Below are 24,000 nucleotides of genomic sequence, written 5' to 3' on the forward strand. Positions count from 1 at the left end.
CAGGCTTTTGCATGTGGTGACACGAATCTGGGTGTGGGATCCCACGAGAAGTTTTTGGGAGACTGGCGATAGTAGTCTCTTAATTAAAGACACGCCATCCTCTCAGAGTTATGCAGAGGCAACGTCGTCACAATATGTTTTAACAGTTATTCAAATGTTCACTTTGTCCTGTCAGTTTGTCTGCTCCCTCGAAATTGAAATGGTGATTCATTTTCTCATCAATGAAAAGAGTTTGCAAACCACAATCACCCACTCCCCCCCTACTCCCAGTCATGATTCTGCTCCTCCATGAGCCAATCGCCTGTTTTACTCCAAATGGTAAGCTGTTCGATTGGTTTCTCTCTACCATAACCAGTTGTGTGATTGTTTATGTGCATGATTACTTGTGTAAATTAGGATTAAATAGGTAGTACATACAAAAAAGTAGACGGTGTGAAGTTTTGAAAAGTTTAACCAATGTCGGTTGTATTAATGTGGAGAAAAATTGGAGCTTTGGAGGCCCAGATTGCCTCATATTATGTTCAAATATCTTCATCTGTCCTTGTGTATATCTTAATTAAAATGTGTTGCAGGTGCGAGTGTAAAAAAGTCGAAGAGTTGTATCACGGACAGGGCACTGCAAAATTTGAGAATGATGCGATGTATAAGGTACAGATAATTTGGTTTGAAAACACTTATAAACAGCTATTCCTGGTTCCACCTTTACCTATCAGTGCCATTCTCTGATTAGAAAGACAGGTAGTTCAGCAGAGCTATCACAGAAAACAAGACCTCTGAGGTCTGCTCTTTGTGTAATACAATTAAGATATGCTTCTATCTTGTCATACAAAAAGCAGGAATGGTCTGTGTGCTCACCTCTATAGTTTTAACCGAACTTAGCAAGCGTAGGGGCCCCTGATAGTGTCCATAAGGGTATTGGCATCATTACTCCCAGGGGGATCAGTTCAGGACAAAAATTGAAACTGTCACTAAAGGTCATGGACATGTAAGACACAGCTGTTGAAATGGTATCCAAGTAGCATGAGTATTAAACGGCACTGCCTAATGTACAAAAGGCATCAATGGGCTGTTAAAAGATGAAAGCCTCTTCGGGAAATACATTTGTTAAAATATATAAATAAACGAGCATTCTCCCCTTTTCCAGTGTAAATGATGAAAGTTGAAATAAAAAGAAATATAGGGTATTTGCACAAAATTGATGACCATTCTTTTGGTCATGGCCTCAGTGCAAGGATGTTGAAACGAACGTCAAGTCTTCAAGAATACCTTTAGAAGCGATCCATTAAGCCGGTGGATTTGAAACGGTGTGCAAAGCATAACCGACCTCGGGTTGCCATTTCCCAATCAAGTATGTACTGTTTGTTTTCCCACCGCAGGGGTCATTCAGCAAGGGCACGATGCATGGCAGGGGACTTTATAAATGGCCGGATGGTGTGGAATACGAGGCAAGTTTAATATAACCGGCAATTGTTTGTGCAAAGCATCTCAATAATATCGTGAATTCCAGCATGAAATCGAACATGTATCGGCAACACTATTATCATCCTTAGGTCATGTACCTCAGTTATCTAGTGAGTAAACAATCCGTAAGGCAGAAATTCAAAATGTCGTGTCCATTTGTAACTCTGCTCAGGGTGACTTTGTGACAAACACGATTTGTGGACAAGGTACTTATTCCTGGCCTGATGGGAGTTCATATAAGGGGGAAGTCCAGGGTGGCCTACGGCATGGATTTGGCGAGTACTTATGCATGAAGCAGGCATGTTGCTACGTCGGACAGTGGAGAGAAGGCATCAAACATGGAAAAGTGAGTACGTTTGTATGCTGTCTCATTCATTCCCAATGAAGAGCCTTCTGAGCACAGCGTAGCATTGGATTGGAGTACAAAAAAAAATAATAAAACCTTACCATTAACTCATAAAATTAACTCATAAATCATATTTAACAAATATGTTAGTGACAACTTCATTTGTCTATGGTAGTATTATCCCTGTCTAAACCTTTTTCAAATGTATAGTTTAGCTTCAAATGAGATTTTAATGTTTCATTAGCCTCACAAATCTAACAACTTCTGATGTTATTACTGTTTTGATTTTCTGACAGGGGACTTTGTATTTTGATGAGACCCGGAAATCCTTCTACGAGGGGCACTGGATGAACGGCAGGCAACAAGGTTGGGGCCGCCGTAGGTAGGAACTCGACATACACCCAAAAAAAAAGTCCAATCTACCCCCCTCCTTCCTGGTATGCAATGCCCTCTGCTGGTAGGGCAGGAATTTGGAATTTATTAATGGTGTCGGTGATAGCTCGTCTACTTTTCATGAAGGACACCATGGGATCTTTTATGTCCACCAATGAATGCTGGCAGTCGGGACGTCCATCTAACGTCCATCCGAGGGACAGCACACACATTGATGAATCACCCTGCCTGTGAAACATGGAGATGATAGCTTTTGCTGGGTCGGGATTCAAACCCAGGATAGCTTACAGGTGACGATGCGTACCTCAAGGCCATCCTGACAGCCCACTTAAGGTAATACTAGTACCCTGCAAAGGGAATTTTACTGAGGCACTGGGACACAATGGCGACTCTTTCCGAAAAAAATATATAGTGAGACCTTTATATCCCAAACAACACAAATATAATTGGGACAACAGCATTTACTTCTCCATCCAAAGGAAGGCATGCAATGTGAAAGCTATCGCGGGATATCAGTATTTACTTCTCCATCCAAAGGAAGGAATGCATTGGGAAAGCCATCGCGGGATATCAGCATTTACTTCTCCATCCAAAGAAAGGCGTGCATTGGGAAAGCCATCGCGGGATATCAGCATTTACTTCTCCATCCAAAGAAAGGCATGCATTGTGAAAGCCATCGCGGGATATTTAATGTCCACCAACATGCATTACTAGTCGATAGGTCCTCCGGTTCAATGACCATCCGAGGGATGGCGGATACACTGCTGCCTTGCCCTGCGTGCAAAACACCAGAATGGTATTTTATAGCTGGATCAATATTTGTTTTGGGGGGTTAAAAAAATAACCTTGGGAGTTCAAGGTTGGGGGAGAACCACAATTCTCCATATGTACATATGTATCGTATAGTGCCAGTCCCGGTGGGAGAGAGTATTTTCACACACATATATATATATATATATATATATATATATATATATATATATATATATATATATATATATGTCGAGGCTCGTGGAAGAATGCTCGTGGAAGTGGAATAGCAGAATGGAAGGGAACACAACGAGAGAAACCCCAACAGCAGAGTAGAGATGAGAGTGAGATCAAGTGGAGGGGGAGAAAGACACAAGGGGGTAAACAAGCTGCACACAAGATGAATGAAACAACAGGAAGAGGAAGGGGGAAGCTGGGCATCAAGAATGGTGCAATGGCATCAATAAGGGTGAGGTGTAAGGCAGGGGTGCCAGCCTAAAGGAGAGAGCAGTTCTCTCTCAAGCTGCAAATGTAAGCCTTGTCGGTTGTCAAAAGTTCAGTGTGTCAAGGAAAGACATTGCATGATGATGGATGCAGTCAGCAGCTGGCCTTAATGGCCATCTTAGAAATATGGCCTACTGAAGAAAGATCATGGCTGATTGTGAGGCCCAAAAGTTAGGCACTGGGAAACAATGGTTAACTAAAATTACAAGTCTAAATATCCCATCAATGACTTCACTCTCTACTTTTGGAGGTAGATTACCAAAACTACCAGAATGATTTGCATCCAAACTGTGAACTGAAACTGTTTAGCAAATCCAGATTTCGTATAAATGAGTCAATATAAAGGCTTTTAGCATAATGATTGTAAATGAAAACCGGCCATTTTGTGCATTGAGGAAGTGCACAGATTTTTTAAATTGTGTTTTCAATTAAAAAAGCAATTTACATGTCCGACTGGATTTTCGGCTGTTTCTAAATATATATATATATATATATATATATATATATATATATATATATTTATATATATATATATATATATATATATATATATATATATATATATATATATTTTTTTTTTTTTTTTTTTTTTTTTTTAAAGGATCTAAGGCTCAAAGCGGAACTGCCACACATACATGGATAAACAGACGAATACACGAGATACCACAGGACTGTTTGACGAGACAAACAGCCACGAAGCTTGAGGGAAGTGTCTTCACTTCCAGGGGCACTAAGGGTACTCGCAATGTCACAACAATGGCACCGCCTTTCTCACCACACTCATCGGGGCATTTTCTAAGGAGGAGTTTCCTCCTCATGGATGCCAACCTAAGGGGCTTGCAAAAACCATTGATTGATTGTAGTCAGATGCACATCTAATTCATCCTGCAACTGGAAATAAGATAATGGTATGAATAATCAACAAATATAATTGTGGGGATGAGTGGGGGATGCAATTGTTATGGAGGAATATTATTGTGTGCCAAACATGTTGTGCACGATACTTGCAGATATGCATCTGGAAATGAATATGAGGGCGAGTGGATGGCTGGAGAGAAGCACGGTCAGGGAAAAATGAAATGGCTGGCAGAGAAGATGGAGTATAGTGGTCAATGGGAGAAAGGGGTTCCGGTAAGACCCCAATAGGTGGTGTATGTAAGCATTCTGTTACGTCATTGGTGTTTGTTTTTTTATATCTTTATCCTCATACTCGAACAGTGAAATATCAGATGATGAAATCAAATGGTCAAGATGTCATAAACTTAACCTTTCCAACATACAGGTGCTTTGACTTCCTCTTCAGTGGCGAACATGCTTGCAACACCTTGGCCTTGCACTTCTTCCAGTCACAAAGACTGGCTGTAGATGGTTCGTTTTCTTGTACAATGTTATTTATGGATTCACTCGCTTCAACATGTGCAAAAGCTCATGGTCATGGTCCAAATTCCAAGTCTAAAGGTCATCGTGAGAGCTAAAAATGCAACTCCCAAAATCAAACGTCAAAAAAGAAGAGTTTTGATGATCAAGGCACTGCATGCAATTGGTGACATCTGCACTGAGAGTATTTTTAACAAACAGACAATATAACAAACAGAGTATTTAAAACAAACAATTCCGGGCTGATTGCAGATTTGTGTTGAGGACAGATACGATGAATTGATGTACCCAGAAGATAATCCCAGAAAGTTTGTACCACATAACATTCCAATGGAATCAAATATAGCCGAGTGAGGAAAATAGGAAAGCAAACTTACATCATCAAAATTCAGCCAATGCTATGGAATGGATTATAGATAATACAATCCCTCAAATAGATGGGCCTTCAAAACAACAACCAGCAAACTACTGCATTCAGCTTATATTAACTTGACCACAAAGAAACAGGTAATCCCTGCAGTAGGCTGGTAGGATAGTTTAGAGGTACGCACACTCACCTCCGAGCTAGCTCAGTTGGGTATGACTCCCGACCCAGCTATAAACTGTCGTTCCGGTGTTTCACAAACAGCATGACTCAATGTGTGTGCCGTCTCTTGGATGGACGTTAAACAGGAATCTCGTCTGCCGGCATTAGTTGGTGGACGTGAAAGGTCCCACGGTGCCCTTCGTGAAGAGTAGGCGAGCTATCGCCAACACCATGAACAAATTCCATAATTCCTTCCCTGACCAATAGAGAGCATTGTAACAGTGGTACAGCCGTGCCTTCAGCCAATGATGCTACCCCCACAGCAGCCTTGTGCTGCATACAAAAGAAGAAGATCCCAGCAGTAACTTTAACCCGAACTGTAAATGTAACCCCAGCACAAATGCATTGTTAACCTCAAGGCTTGACTTTTCAATAATCTCAGCAGTAACCTAATAATTTCACCTGCTGTTGGCTTAGTGGTTAGGGTGGTGGCAAGGGATCCTAGGGTCCTGAGTTCAAGCCCTTTTTCCACTGAATTAACACCAGGAGGTTGACTCAGCCTGTCATCCTGAGGTCAGCGAAATGATTACCAGTGTAGCACCCAAAAGGCTGCACACGAAGGGAAGGGGTATTGATGGATTTATTAAATTTGGTATTAATGTGGTGCAGGCATGATGGGCCGAATGGCCTCCTCCTGTGCATAAAAATTCCTTGTAAACCGTAACCTACCTACAGCCATAGCTCTACATCAGGGGTCTCCAACCTGCGGGCCACATGCGGCCCCTTAGACGGATTTATGCGGCCCGCGGTGCCATATTAAGTTTACATTACAATGTGGCCCGCGATACTGTCAATTTGTCAGGGTCAATGATCAAAGCGTTCTGTAATTTTTATTATGATTTTCATTCATATTAGACACGTGTTTTTAACACGATTATTCATTTATCATATTCGTTGGCAAGAAAAATATATTCAGCACAAATTTTTGTTTAAATTTCCGCATATTAATTATTTTTTCCGGAATTTAGCGTCCTTTTTTTGGGTGTGGCCCTCCACCCCTCACCACTTTGGTTTTGTGGCCCTCCGCCCAAAAAGGTTGGAGACCCCTGCTCTACATTGTCAGTGCCTTGCTTATTTGGGATCACTGATCAGTACACTCACTAAGCACGTTATCATTTATAAATGATATGAAAGATAAATTTGACTATTAATATGATATGTGCACTGTAATGTATTACTGTGCCACATAATCTGCTTTATCCTCTTGACCTGCTTTTGTCACTCTCAAATTTAACTGTCTCGTAACACAGCAAAAGTTAATGGACACGGATATTAATTGTCATTTTCCAAACAGCAATGGCTAAACAACGGAGAAAAAGGACCAACGTGAAATCATTGGTATTCAAATTAGCGAGAATGGTCTACACAGGATCCTATTTGAATTCTTTAATTTGAAATGGTGGTTATTAAATTATTGAGAGTCCATTGTATGATGTTGTTAAAAATAAAAAGAAGACAAATTATACCATATTTAAGGTAAGCAGAATATAAACGTTTGCCAAAGATGAATGTCAATGTCAGAATCATTCCCTGGAGGTGGATGATGAGGCATAGTCATGCCATGAAGGGTCAAATCCATTGAAATGGTTCATTTGTTGCACATGATGGAGATCTGTTGATGAACATGTTCACAGGAAGGCTTTGGGACGCAAACTTGGTATTTTTGGAGGGTTTTCAGCTCAAAGTACACATTACGAAATGAATACACCGGAGAAGTGAAGAAAGGCCTCAGACATGGATGTGGACGTTTCACTTATGCCAACGAGGCCTATTACGATGGGGAGTGGCAGTTCGGGCAGAAGCACGGCTGGGTGAGGCCTATTTGTCTTGAGCGTCATAGGAAAATATTGGTTATTTTTTAACGAGTTTGCTTTTGAGTTTGAAACTTTTTGCTTCTAATAACAACCTTTTCACTGTATTTAACTATCCCCACCCTGCCAAACTATATCTCGTATCATGCTTTCCTATAATATTGTACAAGTTAAAAGACGAATGACATCATCTCAAATGCAATTCTTAGCATAACCAGAAAGCATCTCAATATGCAAAGCCTGTCTGTGTCTGCTTTGTACTCGAAGTAAACCTGACAAAAGCAGCTAAATTATATTATACATTTTGTTAAATAGTGTTCATAATGTTCTCATAAGAGAGGTTTGTTGAAAATTTAATGACAAAAGCTCAAATGATAAATCAGTGCCTTGCTGATTTTTTTATTGCTGGTAACAAACAACGACACACACAAAAGCGATAACAAAACCTGCACGAAGCTCATAAGGGTTATTTGTACTCACTGTCACTTTTCCCTTTTACATTTTGACCCAATTATTAATGAGTGTTCTCCATATTGTAATAATAAAGGTTTGTTGAAAATTTGATGACAAAAGTTCAAGTAGTAAAAACGTTAGAGCCTGGACGCACGTATGCGCGCGCACGCACGCACGCACGCACACACACACGTACTTTGAGACCTGGTAGGTCTCTGTTCCATCTTCTGAAACTCACATATGGAGATAACGACCAACGACACACACACACACACACACACACACACACACACACACACACACACACACACACACACACACACACACACACACACACACACACACACACACACACACACACACACACACACACACACACACATCTTCCCCTGCTTGGCGACAGGCTGATAACCAAGTAATTTGTATGTAAATGTAAATAGGAAAGAATGTTTGAAGACATATTATCCATTCTCGATGTATTAAGATTTTTATTTTTTTTTGGTAACAGGACAGATCACAAGCTTGACAGACATAGTATATGGAGGCTGACATTGACCCACTGCAGCATACCGTGTAATTAGTTTTTACGGTAGCTGTGCATATGCAGTCATCCTTATCCAGGGCTTTTGGCACCTGCAAAAGGTTTATTTGAGGTCCAGAACTACTTGACACAGTAATATTGCTTTTATGGTGTGGTTTTATGTGTTTGCTTAATAACATAAACATTACGTTTATCATGACAAGTTTGCAAGAACTGATATTTTACATGATAACAATTAAAGGGCTTTCCCCTTCCCAACCCTTTTATCTCACCTCCACGCTTGCAGGGCACATTTGTATCCAAGAGTGGACAATTGTTCGAGGGAGAGTTCAGAAAAGACAAAATGCTCGGCAGTCCTAAAGCTGTATTCAATGGTAATGACAGCACAGCCAACAACTGGAAACAGAAAGAAAGCAATGATGGTCTTTGAGGCCCGTAGCCCAGATGCTTGCATAACTTGTGAACAGCATTTGCACGAAGTATGCTCTATCGTCGCTGGCTGTTCACCAGTCACTATTCAATGAACTACGAATAAATAAAGTTTGCCATTATGTCAAGAGTACAATGTATACAATGGAGCAATGTGTACAAAGTCGAGGCTCATTGAAAAGCAAGAAAAGAACAGTAGGGACAGTGGAAAGCAGTAACTGCACCAACAGCAGGGTACAGAGATACTCTGAGGAAAATGGGTGAGCAGAAGAATGAGATAAAAGGGAGGGGAAGGAGAAAGGAGAAAACATGAGGTAACCAAACTGAATACAAGTTCAAGTGCAGCAAGAAGGGGAGGTGGTGGGGGGGGGGGTTGAAACAACAGAAAGGGGAAACTGAGGATGAAACAAATGAAATATAAAAAGGAAAAGGTCGGTGGAGGGAGCGAGATGGGGCCGGAATTAAACCTGGTAAAGAAGCGATGAGTTTTGGGGAAAATAATCTGAGGAGAAAAGATAGTTGTGGATGAAGGGGGGGGGGGTGAGTTGAACAGCAATCTTAAAGTCCTGGAGGGAAGAATGAGATTGAACAGACTGAGGAAGTTGATTCCACAGGTGAGAGAAAAGAGGAACAAATGATTGGAGATGAGCAGTGAGTGTAGATTTTGGGAGTTTCACCAGGAGGGGATTACTGGAAGACCACATGTGCCTTGTAGAAAACTGGGAAGGACACAGCACAGAAAGGGCAGAGGGTGCAAGACCATAAAGGAGGCCGTAGAAGACAGAGGGCAGCGGACCTGTCTCTGATGGAGGAATAACAGCTTCAGAGATCAAGCTTCATTGTGGGAGCATTATTAGATATAGTTTGTTTTTTAAAGCTTTATTTTTAAGGCAGTGTTATAACACCAGATTGGGTAGCTATACAGCAACAAATCGTCATTGATTGTATAGAAAGACTCATTAAATTAAGCACGGCTTTTCTTCACAGCTTCATCACCCAGTGGAGCTTCCATCCACAATGAGAATGTCTATCTCAAAGTCGACAGCCTTTTGAGCAACATTGCGGATGACTGGAAGAAAGAGGAATTAAAACAGGTGCAGGGGATTAATTGCTGAGGGGAAGAGTGATTCTCATGAATAGAGTGTCTGATTGAGTGTGACTCAAATTCACACCACATCTAAAACTTCATACTCACCCACATAAATTTGTTCAATGGAAACGATGCATAGACATATTTACATACGGAAGAAATGAAGTGTCTTATTTCACTTCAGACAAATCTCACACTCATGATCTTTGCTGATATCTTCATGCCACCCCATAACAGCTAAAATTCCGGATGCTGGACTACCATTCCAAGCTCCGTTACATATATGCATTTTACAGTCGTCTTGGTTCCACTGCCTCGCCGGACAACGTCTTCCAGCTCTCACGACTCCAGCTTGGACGCTTCTTGTGGGACTGCAAGATTCAGGAAAAAGGTCTGTCTTTATCTGAGGCAGAACGTCTGTTTGCAGGTATGTAGCCAAGTCCTGACACGAGGATTAACCGAGGCTACCTGGTTAAATATAGCCAGCTGTTATTTATTTTTCTTATCAAATAGGAAACATTCACATTGACAAAAACAGTTAAGTCAGGACAAAATAGTCAGCTGCAATAAGTTATCATCTAAACCAATCAAATTACAATAGGCAGTTTGAAAAACTATAAAAATTGGTCCCTTTTCAGTGCCTACAAGAGAAAATTGCGGGGTATACGGTTTTAAGACAATGGACAAAACCATGCAGGACATTATCAGGGAACCATTCCATCAAGGTAAAAAAAGAAAGAACCTGAGACGAATAAGCAGGCCATTTGACCCATGGCGGTGCGACACACATACTCCATAAAATTAATGGATCACCTTAACTTAAGGCCCTGTCACACCTTGACGATTTAGCCAGCGTATGCCTGATGTATGAAAAATTTGGCAAAAACGCTGGCACACGTCGAATAGGTTATGGGTAAGTTTGTATACGTTAAGAGCACGCTGGCATACGTCGTAGTTCACTGGCATACGTCGTAGTACGCCGAGCTATTAGACAAATTTTCCATGCTTGAAATTTTTCAAGGTACGCCACCGTATGACTCACACGTTCCGCATAACGCTGGCCATAAGTTGTAGGCACGTTACACGATCGTTGACACACGTCGACACACGTTACTTGTAAGTTACTCATAAGTCGAAACACGTCGAGGTAATGTTTAGTGAAACCGAAACTTATTTCTATCCTCTGAGTAACGTGTTGTAGGCATGTTACGCGATCGTTGACACACGTCGACACACGTTACTCATAAGTCGAAACACGTCAAGGTAATGGTTAGCGTCAGTTTTCCAGACTCCCTGGTTTTTTTTTTTCTTCGGTATGACGGTGATGTTGACACTTCGATTTCTAGTGCGGTTATAATATAATTAATAGGCTGCCGCTCAACGATTTAAATCATAACCGCATTAGAAATCGAAGTGTCAACATCACCGTCATACCAAAGAAAAAAAATATAAAAAACAATTATCTTGCCAAAAGGTGACCACGTGTGACTTCTTTAAGGTCACACTGAGGTGAACAGAGCTGCTATCCACCAGGAGCGACTCCTTGAGGAATATCTGCCTACGAGAGATTCCGATGAGAATCGTTCTACAGAGTAACCATGAAAAATATGCGTTTGCCTCATAACGTCACCAAATAACGTCATAATGTCTCAAGCTTGACATATCTAGAAAGCACTCATCGAGGTGTTCAATTTGAGGTATTACACGATATGGTACCTAAGATTTCAAAATTTGACCTTGGGGTCAAAAACCTTCGACCTCCAGCGCTAACCATGAAGGTCAAGGCCGATCGCCACCAAAAATTAATCAGCTGAGCGCCAGACCATGAACTATATTCCCATAAAGTTTCAAGACGATCCGATCAAAATTACTCAAAAAATAAGGGTTTCGTCGACTCCCCTGATTTGCGACAAAGTGGCCTTGACCTTTGACCTTGACCTTGAAAATTTTATGCGCTAAAAGGGACCTCTAGAGGACTCTGATATGCGAAGTTACAAAAATTTCCAATGATAACTGTGCTCTGCAGAGTGATCGATACGTGATTACAGACAAACAAAACAAACAACAAAAAAAAAAACATACAAGCTGACTAACATATCTTGCAAAAACTTCGTTTTGGCAAGATAAAAAATAAAAAAACAGGGAGTCTGGAACACTGACGCTAACCATTACCTCGAAATGTTTCGACTTATGAGTAACGTACAAGTAACGTGTGTCAACGATCGCGTAACGTGCCTACAACTTATGCCAGCGTATGCGGAACGTGTGTCATACGCCGAGTACGTCGAGGAATTTTCAACATGCTGAAAATTTCTCAACGTACTCGGCGTATGACGACGTATGCCAGAAAACTACTACGTATGCCAGCATACTACGACGTATGCCAGCGTGCTCTTAACGTATACAAAACTTACCCAGAACGTATTCGACGTGTGCCAGCTTGGTTCGGCAAATTTTTCATACGTCGGCATACGCTGGCTAAAACGTCAAGGTGTGACAGCGGCTTCATACTTCGATGTCTAGTGCGGTTATGATTTGAATCGTCGAGCCGCAGCCTATGAATAGCCTACGCCACATGATCGTTGGCGATACGCTGCCACGCTATGCATAAGTTAGACTATCGTTGGGCATAGGTTGTGAACGCCGACAACACGCTCAGCATTCGTTGGTATAAGTTATCTATATGTGATTAAAACGTTCTGTGTACGTTACTATTATGTTATGCATACGTCCAACACGTTATTATACGCCCAAAACTTAAAAAAAAAAACAATAGTTCAACGTACGCCAGCGTTTTACATACATTTTAAGACCTTGACATACGCTGGCTAAAACGTCAAGGTGTGACAGCCCCTTTACATTGGCCTGCAAAAGTATTCACCCCCCTCCAAAGTTTACACATTTTGATGCCACCTGAACTTATTTCATGATGCTTTCAAATCAAACTTAATATATAGTCATCACAAACTACTCCAAAGTGTAAAGCAAAAAATAATTCATATAAAATGTGAATAAGTTAGATTAACAGAGAAAATCATATGATTTTCAATTGCATAAGTATTCAAACCCTTTGCCGATTTAACCCAAAATCACTTCAGGAGCAAACTGTTTGAAAGGTTACAAAATAAGTGTAATAGGTTTCACCTGTATGTAATCAGTAGTTTAACTTTAAAATAAATCTCCCCCACCTATCGAAGGAATTTTAAGGTGCAACTCACCTGATCAAACATGAAAACCAAGGAGCTTTCCAAAGAAGTCAAACATAAAGTGGTAGAGAAGCACCATTCAGGAGAGGGTTATAAGAAGATTTCAGTCATTCATTATCCTTTGAGTACGGTGAAATCCATAATTAAGAAGTGGAAAACGTATCATACCACACAGACTCCAACCAGATCAGGTCACCTACCCAAATTCAGCAGCCGGGCAAGTAGGAAACTGGTTCGGGATGTCACTGTAAATCCAACAATGACTGAAAGATTGATTTGCAAACCTCTAAGTCTGAGATGAGAGGTCAGTGTTCATCAATCAACAAAATCCTGTTCCATTCACAATGCTGGCCTCGATGGACAGGTAGCAAGAAAGAAGCCATTACTGAAAAAGACACATCTAAAAGCTCATGTGGAGTTTGTGAAAAAGCATCTTAATGATACTGCAGGCAAGTGGAGATAAGTTTTGTGGTCAGATGAGAGAAAAGCTTTGGTCTAAATTTAAAGCGTTACGTCTGGTGCAAGCCTCACACTGCACACCACCCAGTCAACAACATCCCTACTGTCAAGCATGATAGTGGCAGCATCATGTTATGGGACTGCTTTTCATCAGCAGGGGCTGGTAAGCTTGTCAGGATCGGAGCGACAATGGATGGTGCAAGGTACAGGAGAATCTTGACGAAACCCTGCTTGAGTCAGCCATGAATCTGAAACTGAGTAGGAGATTCACATTTCAGCAGGACAATGATCTGAAGCACAAAGGTAAAGCCACACTGGTGTGGCTGAATAAGAAGAAAAAATGTTCTTGAGTGGCTCAGTCAAAGTCCTGACTCCAACCCAATTGAACATTTATGGTGAGAGTTGAAGATGTCACCATTTCACATATGATCATGTGCTTGTGAAGATAAACATCTCTCTGGTCATTCTCAGAGAACAGCCTCGAGTCTGGCAGTTCACTCAAGCAAACTGGCAGGGACTGCAAGCAGCAATCACACTTCAGGACTGGTCTCCTATATCCACCACCACTCATATTGATTCAGCCTGGGAATTCTTCCACAGAAACATGCTCTCTCTTATGCACAAATTCATCACAACTCATCTTTAGTTACCCATCCTCTCACTCTTGGAATTCTGACTCCTGTGGTGAGGCAATTGCTTTAAAACAACTCACATTCTCCTCCCGGAAGGCAAATCCAACTGAAGGCAACCTCAGACCATTCCACAAAGCCTGCAACAAGTGTGTGTGTATCTATTCTCAGGAGAACCAGAAAACAACATCTGTCCAATCTCAATAATGAACTTTCAAACTTGTCTCCCTCCTCCAACACCTGGTGGTGCCTTATCAAATCTGTCTCTGGTGTATACTGCCCTTCCATACTTTCCCTCACTTCAAATGGCACCACAGTTGACTCTACTCATGAGAAGGCCGAATTCTGTGTTTGTTTCCAAATGTTGTGTCGCTAACCCATCTCTCTCTGTACCCACCCTGCCCAGTCGTACCCAACTGCTCTGGGATTCCGTGTCTTTTGCACCTGAAAAGGTGGAAAACTTTCTGACAACCTTTGACTCTGACTCTGAAACTGGACCAGACAGCATCAGCTCATGTGTCCTAAAAACCTGCTCTGCTGCTCGTGCTCTTCCTCTCTCTGCCCTTTTCTCTCTGTCATTTACCATAGGTCATCTTGTGTCTGCTTAGAAATCAGCTACCATCACAACATTGCATAAAAAGGTGCAAAAACAGATCCCTTAACTACAGACCAATTATCTTACTTCAGAGCATCAGCATGGTCATGGAATCCATCATTGCAGTCAACATAAAATCATTCCTTTTCTCGAACAGCCTCATCTCAGATCATCAATTCAGATTCAGACCTGTCCAATCAACCTTGGACATGCTGCTTCTACTCTCCTGACAATGGACGGAGGCCCTCAATTTCAGACATGAGATTACGGCCGTCTGTCTGGGTGTATCTGGTGCTTTTGATACAGTCTGGCATCCTGCCATGCTCTCCAAACTGTCTGCCTATGGAATATAAGGCCAACTCCACTGTTGGATTTCTGACCTCCTCCACTCTCGTAGCCAATATGTGGCTCTCAACAGAGCCCTTTCTTCTACTCTCCCTGTCAAGGCTTATGGAGTACCATAAGGCAGTTTTCTAGGCCCCATCTTATTCCGAATCTTCATGAATGATCTCACTGACTGTGGAAAATCCTCTCTGTCTCTTTGTTGATGACTCCACTCTCTACCATGACATCTCTCATCCTTCTGACGACAGGCAGCGGCCTCTTCCCTCTCCTCAGACCTTGACAAAATCACAAACTGGTCAAACACTTGGAATATGTCTTTCAATCCTGAGAAATCTCATACACTCACTCTCTCTCACCGAAAAGATCATACTGCAAATCCTTCCAAGTACTTTCTTAACAACCCCCTTGAAGAGGTTCAGTCACTCAACTCTTGGGTCTCACTCTCAGCCATGATATTTCTTGGGCAAGCCACATTTCAAAATTGGCTTCCAAAGCCAGATGCCGATTGGGCATCCTCTGTCCTGCAAAGTCCTTCCTTGGTACACCTGAGCTCCTGTCCATCTAAAACACTTTCATTCATTGCTCGATGGAGTACTGCTCTCCTCTCTGGGCTGGCTCCCCTGCCTCACATCTTGCTCAGCTTGATGCTGTGGAAACCAAGGCTTTCAATATCATTGTAATCTTTCACCTTGAAGCTGAGTCTATGGGCCGATCACTTCAACATCGCTGACAGGTCGGTGGCCTATCTATCTTCTTCCATCTCTTTTCTGGAATTGCACCCTCTGCCCTCTCCATGCTTTTCCTCCTGCAGGTATCTGCAGGACACACGCAGTCCCCTCCCAGTGAAACTGCCTAAATCCAGAACCACTGCTGATCTTCACTCATTTATGTTTTTTTCTCGCTTGTGGAACCACCTTCCACACCCTATTCATCTCATTCTTCTCTCCAGATTTTCAAGATACCTGTTCACCACCATCTCAACCATCCTCTATCCAAAATCATATTTTCTACACCCGTTAAACAACCCCTCATCCATCCATCCATTGGGACCATACTCTGTGCAGAGTGTTGGTGCTGCCAAAGCAGTCTCCTCGGCTATTGGGCACAATCCTAGACTGGTCACCACTCCGATGCAGGATACCAGCAAGCTGGTACTCATTTTGCTGACCTCAGGATGACAGGATGAGTCAACCCCTCCTGGTATTAATTCAACAGCCAAGTGAGATTTGAACTCAGGACCCAAGGATCCCAAGCCCACCACTCCAGCCATTTAGCCAATCGCAGGCGTCATGACCCCTCACCATTCCCAAAATTTTGCTTTGGTATCCATATTGTCCACCCATTGTTTTCTCCCTTACTCCTAATCATTTACTTCATCTCTTGTTTGTCCATCTCCGTCTACTTTCTCCCTGCTGTTGGTGTTTTCCCCTTTCTTGTTGTTCCCTTTGTTTAAGTTGTGTCCTGATTACCTCCGCCACCGAAGGTGGATGGAGGTTATGTTTTTACCCCTGTCTGTCTGTTACTTGGTGAAAAATTTTTTTTGCCAATGATGTTGATCTGTAGCATTTGTTTGTCTGTTTGTCACATGATTTTGGCCACAGTTTTCAAGCAATCATTCTGAATTTTTTTTATGCATGTAAATGATCGGCCAAGGACAGTAACGTTTAATTTTGGTGATGATCCAAATCCGGATCTGAGAATTTTTCAAGTGATTCTTCGCCATTGAGAGATAGGGCCAAAAACGATATATAGCACAATATCTCAAAAGGCTATGGATGGATTAACACAAAACTTGGTGGACACTTTGGGAGTGCCACGAGGAAGAATTGTTTCAATTTTGGTAAGGAGCCGAATCCAAATACAATAATTATTTAATTTTTAAGTGATTCTTCACCATTGAGAGATGGGGCTAAAAACGATATTGCATGATATCTCAAAAAGTTGTTGATGGATTCGGATTAAACTTGGTGGGCATGTTGGGTGTGTGACAACGATGAATTGATTCAATTTTTGTGAAGATCCGAATCGGAATCCGGATCCGAGAAATGTTTAAGTGATTTTTCACTATTGGGAGATAGGGCCAAAAACGACATAGAGCAGGATATCTCAAAAAGTTGTCGACGGATTCGGATGAAACTTGGTGGGTGAGTTGGTTAGGTGACAAGAACAAGCTGATTAAATTTTTGTTCAGGTCCAATTTCACATCCAGCCTCTCAGTGGGATACAAAACGTAAACTAATCAGCATGGCGGAGGTGTGCTCCCTTCCGAGTGCTCTTCTAGTTTGTTCTGTGTCATAGCTCTTCCACGAGCTGAGAACATGTATTCAATTTTTTTTTTAAATTGCAGTCCATCAATGATCCCCATCAAACTTGGCAGAACAAGAGCAATTTTCATGTGAAGAATGCGCAAAGATTTCACCACCTTACTGTGCAAAGCTGGTAGAGACCTACCCAAAAGACTCATAGCAGTCATTGCTGTAAAAGATGCTTCCACCAAGTACTGACCTAAAGGGCTGCATACTTTTACAACCAGTGAATTTTGATCTGTACACGTTTTTTTGCAGGTATTCCTGACATGTAACCTCCTTCAACTATAAGTGTTCAGTTTGATCTCTTCAGTTATGAATAAAAAAGTTCATTTGGAAAAATTGTTTCTACATAATTTCGTAATTGATCTAAACGTGGTGTTATTGGTAGGGGCCTCTGTAGCAAGCCACTGTTCATGCTATACCAAGTGGAACGTAAAAGATCGAAGTATTAACTGGAAACAGCACTCGGTAGAGCGCATGCCTCTGCCAGGCTGAAAGTTTATGTTGTGTATCCCACTGTTAGGCTAGATCTGCATCTGGACCTAAATCAAAATCTAATCAGCTTGTTATTGTCACCGACCCAACAAATGTTCATTCACCAAGTTTTGTCATAATCTGTCCACAACTTTTTGAAATATCATCTTCATATCGTTTTTGGCCAGATCTCTTACATGGTGAAGAATCAATTGAAAATTTATAAAATCTCTTATCTGGATCTTCACCAAAATAGAATCAATTCATCCTTGTCACACACCCAACCTGTCCACCAAGTTTTGTCCAAATCTGTCAATAACTTTTAGAACTATCCTGCTCACAGACAGACGGACAAACAGACAGGGATGAAAACATAACCTCCGTCCACCTTCGTTGGCGTAGGTAATCATGAAGGCTTGTGTGGTTCTCCATGGTGGACAGGTAGAACGAGGGATGGAATCCAAAAGGATGTTGATCAACGTATTTTTTAACTGCTGTGGGAAGCAAGGAGAAGTTGACGCTCTGGGTGTTCACCCTGTTTTCTCCAAGAATGGATTAACGTCTGAAGAGTCAGCTCCTTGCTTCCCACAGTGGTTAGCATGCTTTGTAGCCTGGTGTTGACTTAGTGGTTAGGGTGGTGGCTTGGGATCCTAGGGTCCTGAGTTCAAGCCCCATTGGCCACTGAATTAATACACAAGGAGGTTGACTCAGCCTGTCATCCTTCCGAGGTCGGCGAAATGAGTACCAGTATACTGGGCCGGTGTATACCCCGGTTAAAATAGGTGTACCATATCCCTGTGTCGTAAGAGGCGACCAGGGCTGCGTCAGGAAGGGCATCCGGCGTAAAACATGTGCCAAATCACTATGCGGATCATACGGATGATCCGCTGTGGCGACCCCGAACGGGAGCAGCCGAAAGAAGAAGAAGAAGAAGAAGAAGAAGAAGAAGAAGAGGTTGACTCAGCCTGTCATCCTTCCGAGGTCGGCAAAATGAGTACCAGTGTACTGGTAAGGGGGACACTGCATCAGCGGCATAGCCGCGTCCCAACCAATGATGCAACCAGCAGCCACAGGCTGCACTTGATAGAGAGAGCATGCTTTGTTCAACATTCTGTAGATTTCATCCACTATATGTTATGCCAACCAAGCTGCCCCTTCATTAACTTCATGCTTGCAATACCTGAGCAGAGTTTGGAATCAACCGATTTCCTCCATGCCTTTCCCTCCTCCTCCTCCTCCCTTTCTTTCCCTTGTGGATGAACGATTCAAACTTTGACTGAAACAAGTCCACCCATCAGCTAGCTACATGGCCTATTCAATGCTGCTTGCACAGCATTACTATAGAACATGTTTCACCTTAGACGATTGTGTGCTAAAGTATTGTGATCGTTTAACAAGGCTACAAATTGCTCCACCCTTCTGCTCAGCCTCACTAATTAAATAGTATGTAATCATGTACTGCACAAGCATTATACCTTGTGTTTTCATTACATTTTTTTCCTCCCACCATAAAGTAATCTGTATATAATGGAGGTTGTATGTATGTATATGATCTGTTTCATCTACTCCTGAGAGAATTTGACCAAGGAAGTTGAAACTTTGAGACGTTAATAATGGCACCCTGAAGTTGTGCATGTGCAAGTTTTGCTCGATTCCATCAAGTTTTGGGGAAAATTATTTTTGCCCATCTTCGCATTTTCTTCCTTTCGGGGGAGGGTGGGTGCAATTGGAATTACCCGAGCAAAATGATGACAATGTATTATAAGCTGTTTCCTACACACCGCCCAAATAAAGGGATGTCAGAGGAATGTGTTGGCTGTACCTGCATGGGTTTGAGAGTAGTTGGGCAGCGGCTGAAACCAGACTCCAATCCAGGTTGTTCCTGATGACTCCAATGTAGTATTTGGTCTTCCGTTTGATTATGCATCAGGCTTACCATATCCTGATGCTGTGTGGACTGTGCCTTCCCACTGACAGACCTCTGGTAGCTTGTACCAGTTGCTGTGTTTGAGCCTAGGGAGTAACTGTTGAAATCTATCTCTCCGGGTTCTTCCTGACATCTTTGTTCCTTTCACACTTTGTAAGATTTTCACAAATTTCTTTATTCATTCTAATTCTTGCTTTTTCTTTTCTTTTATCTCTTTTACTCTTTATTTCTGTCTTTCTTTATCTATCTGTTTAAGGAGAAATTAGCCTGGTTTTGGCTTTGTGGTAAGGGTGGTGGCTTGGGATCCTAGGTTCCTGAGTTCAAGACCCGTTGGCCGCCGAATTAATACACCAGGGGGTTGACTCAGACTGTCACCCTTCCGAGGTCGGTGAAATGAGTACCAGTGTACTGGGAGAGGGGCACTGCATCAGCGACACAGTCACACTTCCAAGAAATGATAGCTACCCCGGCAGCTAAGCTGCCATACACAAGACGAAGAAGAAAATAATTCTCGCAGAAACGTTTCTGCAAGGCTCACTTGGCTGTGCCTGGATGAGTTTGAGCATAGTGGAGTAGTGACTGAAACCCAAATTCAAACCTGATGACTGTCTTTATTCTTTACTTTATGTTACTTTTGATGGCTCCAATGCAGTATTTGGTTTTCTGTTTGACTGCACATTTGGAACATGATTGCCTGCAGGGTGGGTACTCTGCGAGTCTTTATAAAAACAAGACTAATTGTAATGACAACAGCGGTTAACCTGGGTAATCATGAGATTACATTCAATACTGATTTTCACTCATCAGATTACAGCAAAGGTATTGGGTTACTTCTACGATTGATGTTTCATTTAAGCCTCATTGTACCATGCTTAGGTTAAATCACTCTGTTTGTGGTAAACTTACAGTGCCTGGTCAAGCACCGGAACTCATCCATGATCCCGAGTCTCGGCTATCAATGCATGAATTCCTACAAGGTCTTGTCTTTGTGTCACATCACATCTACAGCGCAATGGAAAGGTGCCCTCTACACACCTAGTTCTTCTGAAAGTACAGCATGTGACATTGCAAAGTATACTTTCCAAGATGATTAACAAACATGCAGTGGGGTTCCATGCTGCAGTGACTGCCATTTGCTACCAATCCCGATCTTTTACATTTCCTGCTGCTATTTAGAACAGTTGTGAAAATGCGTGTTTTATGTGTTGCCTGCATTGCTGAACTCTGCATATCAAATCATAGAATCGGAGTTTTGAAAATTGTTTAATGGAGATATATTTCTAAGTTAGGAGGGGTGGGGGGGACATTAATGTTCTGTGAATATGTAACCTGGACAAAACATCCAGGTTAAAATGTATGCCCATTCACTGTTTTAACAGAGAGGCCAGGTGCACACTCGCATCCAGTTTTGACAGGCTGATTTCCAGGGACATCCTTCCAAATGCATGCACCGTGCAAGGTAACATGAAAAATACATTAAAAATAGTTAAACCTCAAATATCACGGAGGTTAAATTCCTGGAAAATGCCGTGACAGTGGAAACCGAGGGCCAAAGAAAAAAGGACAGGTTGGTTTGGGACAGGAAATATAGAGGAAGGTCGGTGGCAGCCAGAAATAAACATCACAATTGAAACAAGAAAAAGAGCAATTAGAGATTGCAGACCCTCACAAGGACTTGTTTTGTATGGTGTTTGTGTAGTTTTGTGTTACATAATTAATAAGAGACGTAATTAGAACTGCCACTTTATAACTGCTGGCTGTGATGACCGGGGACCAAGAAGACGTCCTGCTTTCATGTAACGCCACTTTGATTGGACACCTGACCCTGACCGATGACTTTTTTTTATAACTATTCAATTTAATTCAGAATGGGATTAAAATATATTCAATTCACATCAAATGGAAGACCAAATAGGTACAATCCTGTATTGGAGTCATCAGAAGGAACCCAAACAAGCAAAAAGCAAAGATGAAGTCATCAGGAACAACCTGGATAGGATTTGCATTTCAGCTGCTACTCCTTTACCCTCAAATCCATCCAGGCACAGCCAAGTGAGCCTTATTAAACAAAACAAACTAGCATCCATTGAAGACAAAGTCTTCGATATCCCCCGCCACAGTAAATGAGGATTAACAAACTTATATTCCCTAGGCGTGTGCAATATGTATGTGAAGTTTCCGCTTGATCTGACCAGCCGTTCTGGAGAAGATGTTTGGAGGTTTTAGGGTAAATTCAATATGGCCACCAAACCATGTGACCTATCAATTAGAAATTAATAAACTTCTGAAAGGATGTCTTGGGGAAAGTGTATGTGAAATTTTGCCTCAATCTGTCCAGCCATTCTGGAGATTTTAAAAATTTATTAATTTTCAATGCAAGATGGCTGACGAACAATGTAACCTATGACATCATAGATTTACATTCTGCCACCAATCCTCCAGTGAAATACGTGTGTGAAGTTTTGTGTTAATCGGATGAGATGTGTTTTTCTATCCAAGATGGCCACCAAACCATGTGACTTGTGACGTCATAATTTTTACTATGTATGCAGACATGATCGAAGATGATAGTTGCAAATTTTCGCTTCGTTAAGTTATGTGATTCCAGAGAAAACATTATTTAATATTTTTCTTGAATCCAACATGGCTGCCAAACCATGTGACCTATCAATTAGAAAATATCAAAAGACACCGGTTCACCACTTGTTTGATTTGTGCACCAAATTTCGTAAATATATCTTGAGGGGATTTGTAGTTAAGCTCCAGAAACGAAATGTGACGGACGGACGGAACCCATTTCTATATCCCCTGCCAACTTCGATGGTTGGCTTGGGATAAAAACGATGAACAAAAAAAGGAAAAATAACTCAGATTAAAAAAAAAAATTCTGGCTGCCAAGACCATGTGTCCGATCAAGTTGAAATTTAAAGCATGTATTCCATCACTCCGAGATCATAACTGAAGTTTCACGTCGATTAATTTAAGCGGTTCCAGAAAAATATTATTTAACATTATTTTTCAATCCAATATGGCTGCCAAACATGTGACCTATCAATTATTCCTGAACAAACTTGTACACCCAAGGCTTGAGTAACATTTGTGTGACTTTTTCCCAAGATCTGTTCAGCCGTTCTGGAGGATATTTTTTTTCAGGAGGAGGAGGAGATTGGGTCCATACTCTATGCACAGTGTTGGTGCTGCTTTAGCAGTCTCTTTGGCTATTGGGCACAATTCTGGATGGGTCGCCACTCCGACACAGCATACCAGCATGCTGGCACTCACTTTGCCAACCTCAGAAGGATGACAGGCCGAGTTAACCCCACCTGGTATTAATTCAACAGCTGAGCGGGTTCCAAAGCCCACCACCCTAATCATTAAGCCAACATCAGACATATTTATCGGTTTTAGGGTAAATCCAATATGGCTGCCAAACCATGTGACCTATTACATCATATGTGAACCTTTTGTTCCTCATGGATAGGTGGTCAGATGTGCATGGTTTTGCAACGGTTTGTTCAACCACTTCAGAGAAGATTTTTGAAGGCTTTTTATTTTAAACAATATGGCTGACAAATCACGTGACCGATGAGGTCATCAATTTTTTTCTGTAGACCATTTTATCCCTAGATGACCCTCAAAAATTTTCATACTGATCAGATGTAGCATTGAACAGATGCAATTATGACGTCATTACGAAGGCACCGATAACGTCATTAAAATTTTTTTAAACTTATTCCCTGTGAGGAGTACTTTCCGTGTGCCAAGTTTCAATTTTTTCCTTGGTGCAGTTTCAAATACAGAGATCCAAAGTTTTCCCGATTTTCTAACATGGCCGCCACACCATGTGACCTATGACATCACAATAATCATTAAAACATTCTACGCGAGTAGTCGTACCAATGGTGAAAATTTCGTCTCACTCTGACAAGCGCTTGTGGAGAAAAACACTAAAGTTCTGTGCAAACAAACAAATAAACTGACCCAAAGGCAATACCCTCTCATTTGGCAAGGGTAATAAAATGTAATATATATATATATATATATATATATATATATATATATATATATATATATATGTATATATATATATGTATATATATATATATATGTATATATATATATATATATATGTATATATATATATATATATGTATATATATATATATATATATATATGTATATATATATGTATATATATATATGTATATATATGTATATATGTATATGTATATATGTATATATATGTATATATGTATATGTATATATATGTATATGTATATATATATATATATATATATATATATATATATATATA

The 24,000-nt window shown here is 41.2% G+C and overlaps 1 protein-coding gene across 2 annotated transcripts in view; it reads left to right on the forward strand.

Moving 5' to 3' along the window:
- Window positions 1-41: 41 nt before the first annotated feature.
- The window catches only part of LOC147021412 (radial spoke head 10 homolog B2-like), a 66,915-nt gene continuing 42,956 nt past the window's right edge, over window positions 42-24,000 (forward strand). For both annotated transcript variants that reach the window (XM_085891325.1, XM_085891326.1), the window contains exons 1-11: window positions 42-648; window positions 1,377-1,445; window positions 1,634-1,807; window positions 2,104-2,189; window positions 4,465-4,585; window positions 7,052-7,228; window positions 8,509-8,596; window positions 9,639-9,745; window positions 9,979-10,168; window positions 20,594-20,705; window positions 21,065-21,144. In XM_085891325.1, the coding sequence (XP_085747451.1) occupies window positions 457-648; window positions 1,377-1,445; window positions 1,634-1,807; window positions 2,104-2,189; window positions 4,465-4,585; window positions 7,052-7,228; window positions 8,509-8,596; window positions 9,639-9,745; window positions 9,979-10,168; window positions 20,594-20,705; window positions 21,065-21,144 (1,396 nt within the window). In that variant the 5' untranslated portion in view covers window positions 42-456. The remainder of the gene's footprint in view (window positions 649-1,376; window positions 1,446-1,633; window positions 1,808-2,103; window positions 2,190-4,464; window positions 4,586-7,051; window positions 7,229-8,508; window positions 8,597-9,638; window positions 9,746-9,978; window positions 10,169-20,593; window positions 20,706-21,064; window positions 21,145-24,000) is intronic.

Source organism: Eptatretus burgeri, chromosome 8, assembly GCF_056783735.1.
Source record: "Eptatretus burgeri isolate ZD-2024b chromosome 8, Ebu_testis_v1, whole genome shotgun sequence".
In the NCBI taxonomy this organism is placed as follows: Eukaryota; Metazoa; Chordata; class Myxini; order Myxiniformes; family Myxinidae; genus Eptatretus; species Eptatretus burgeri.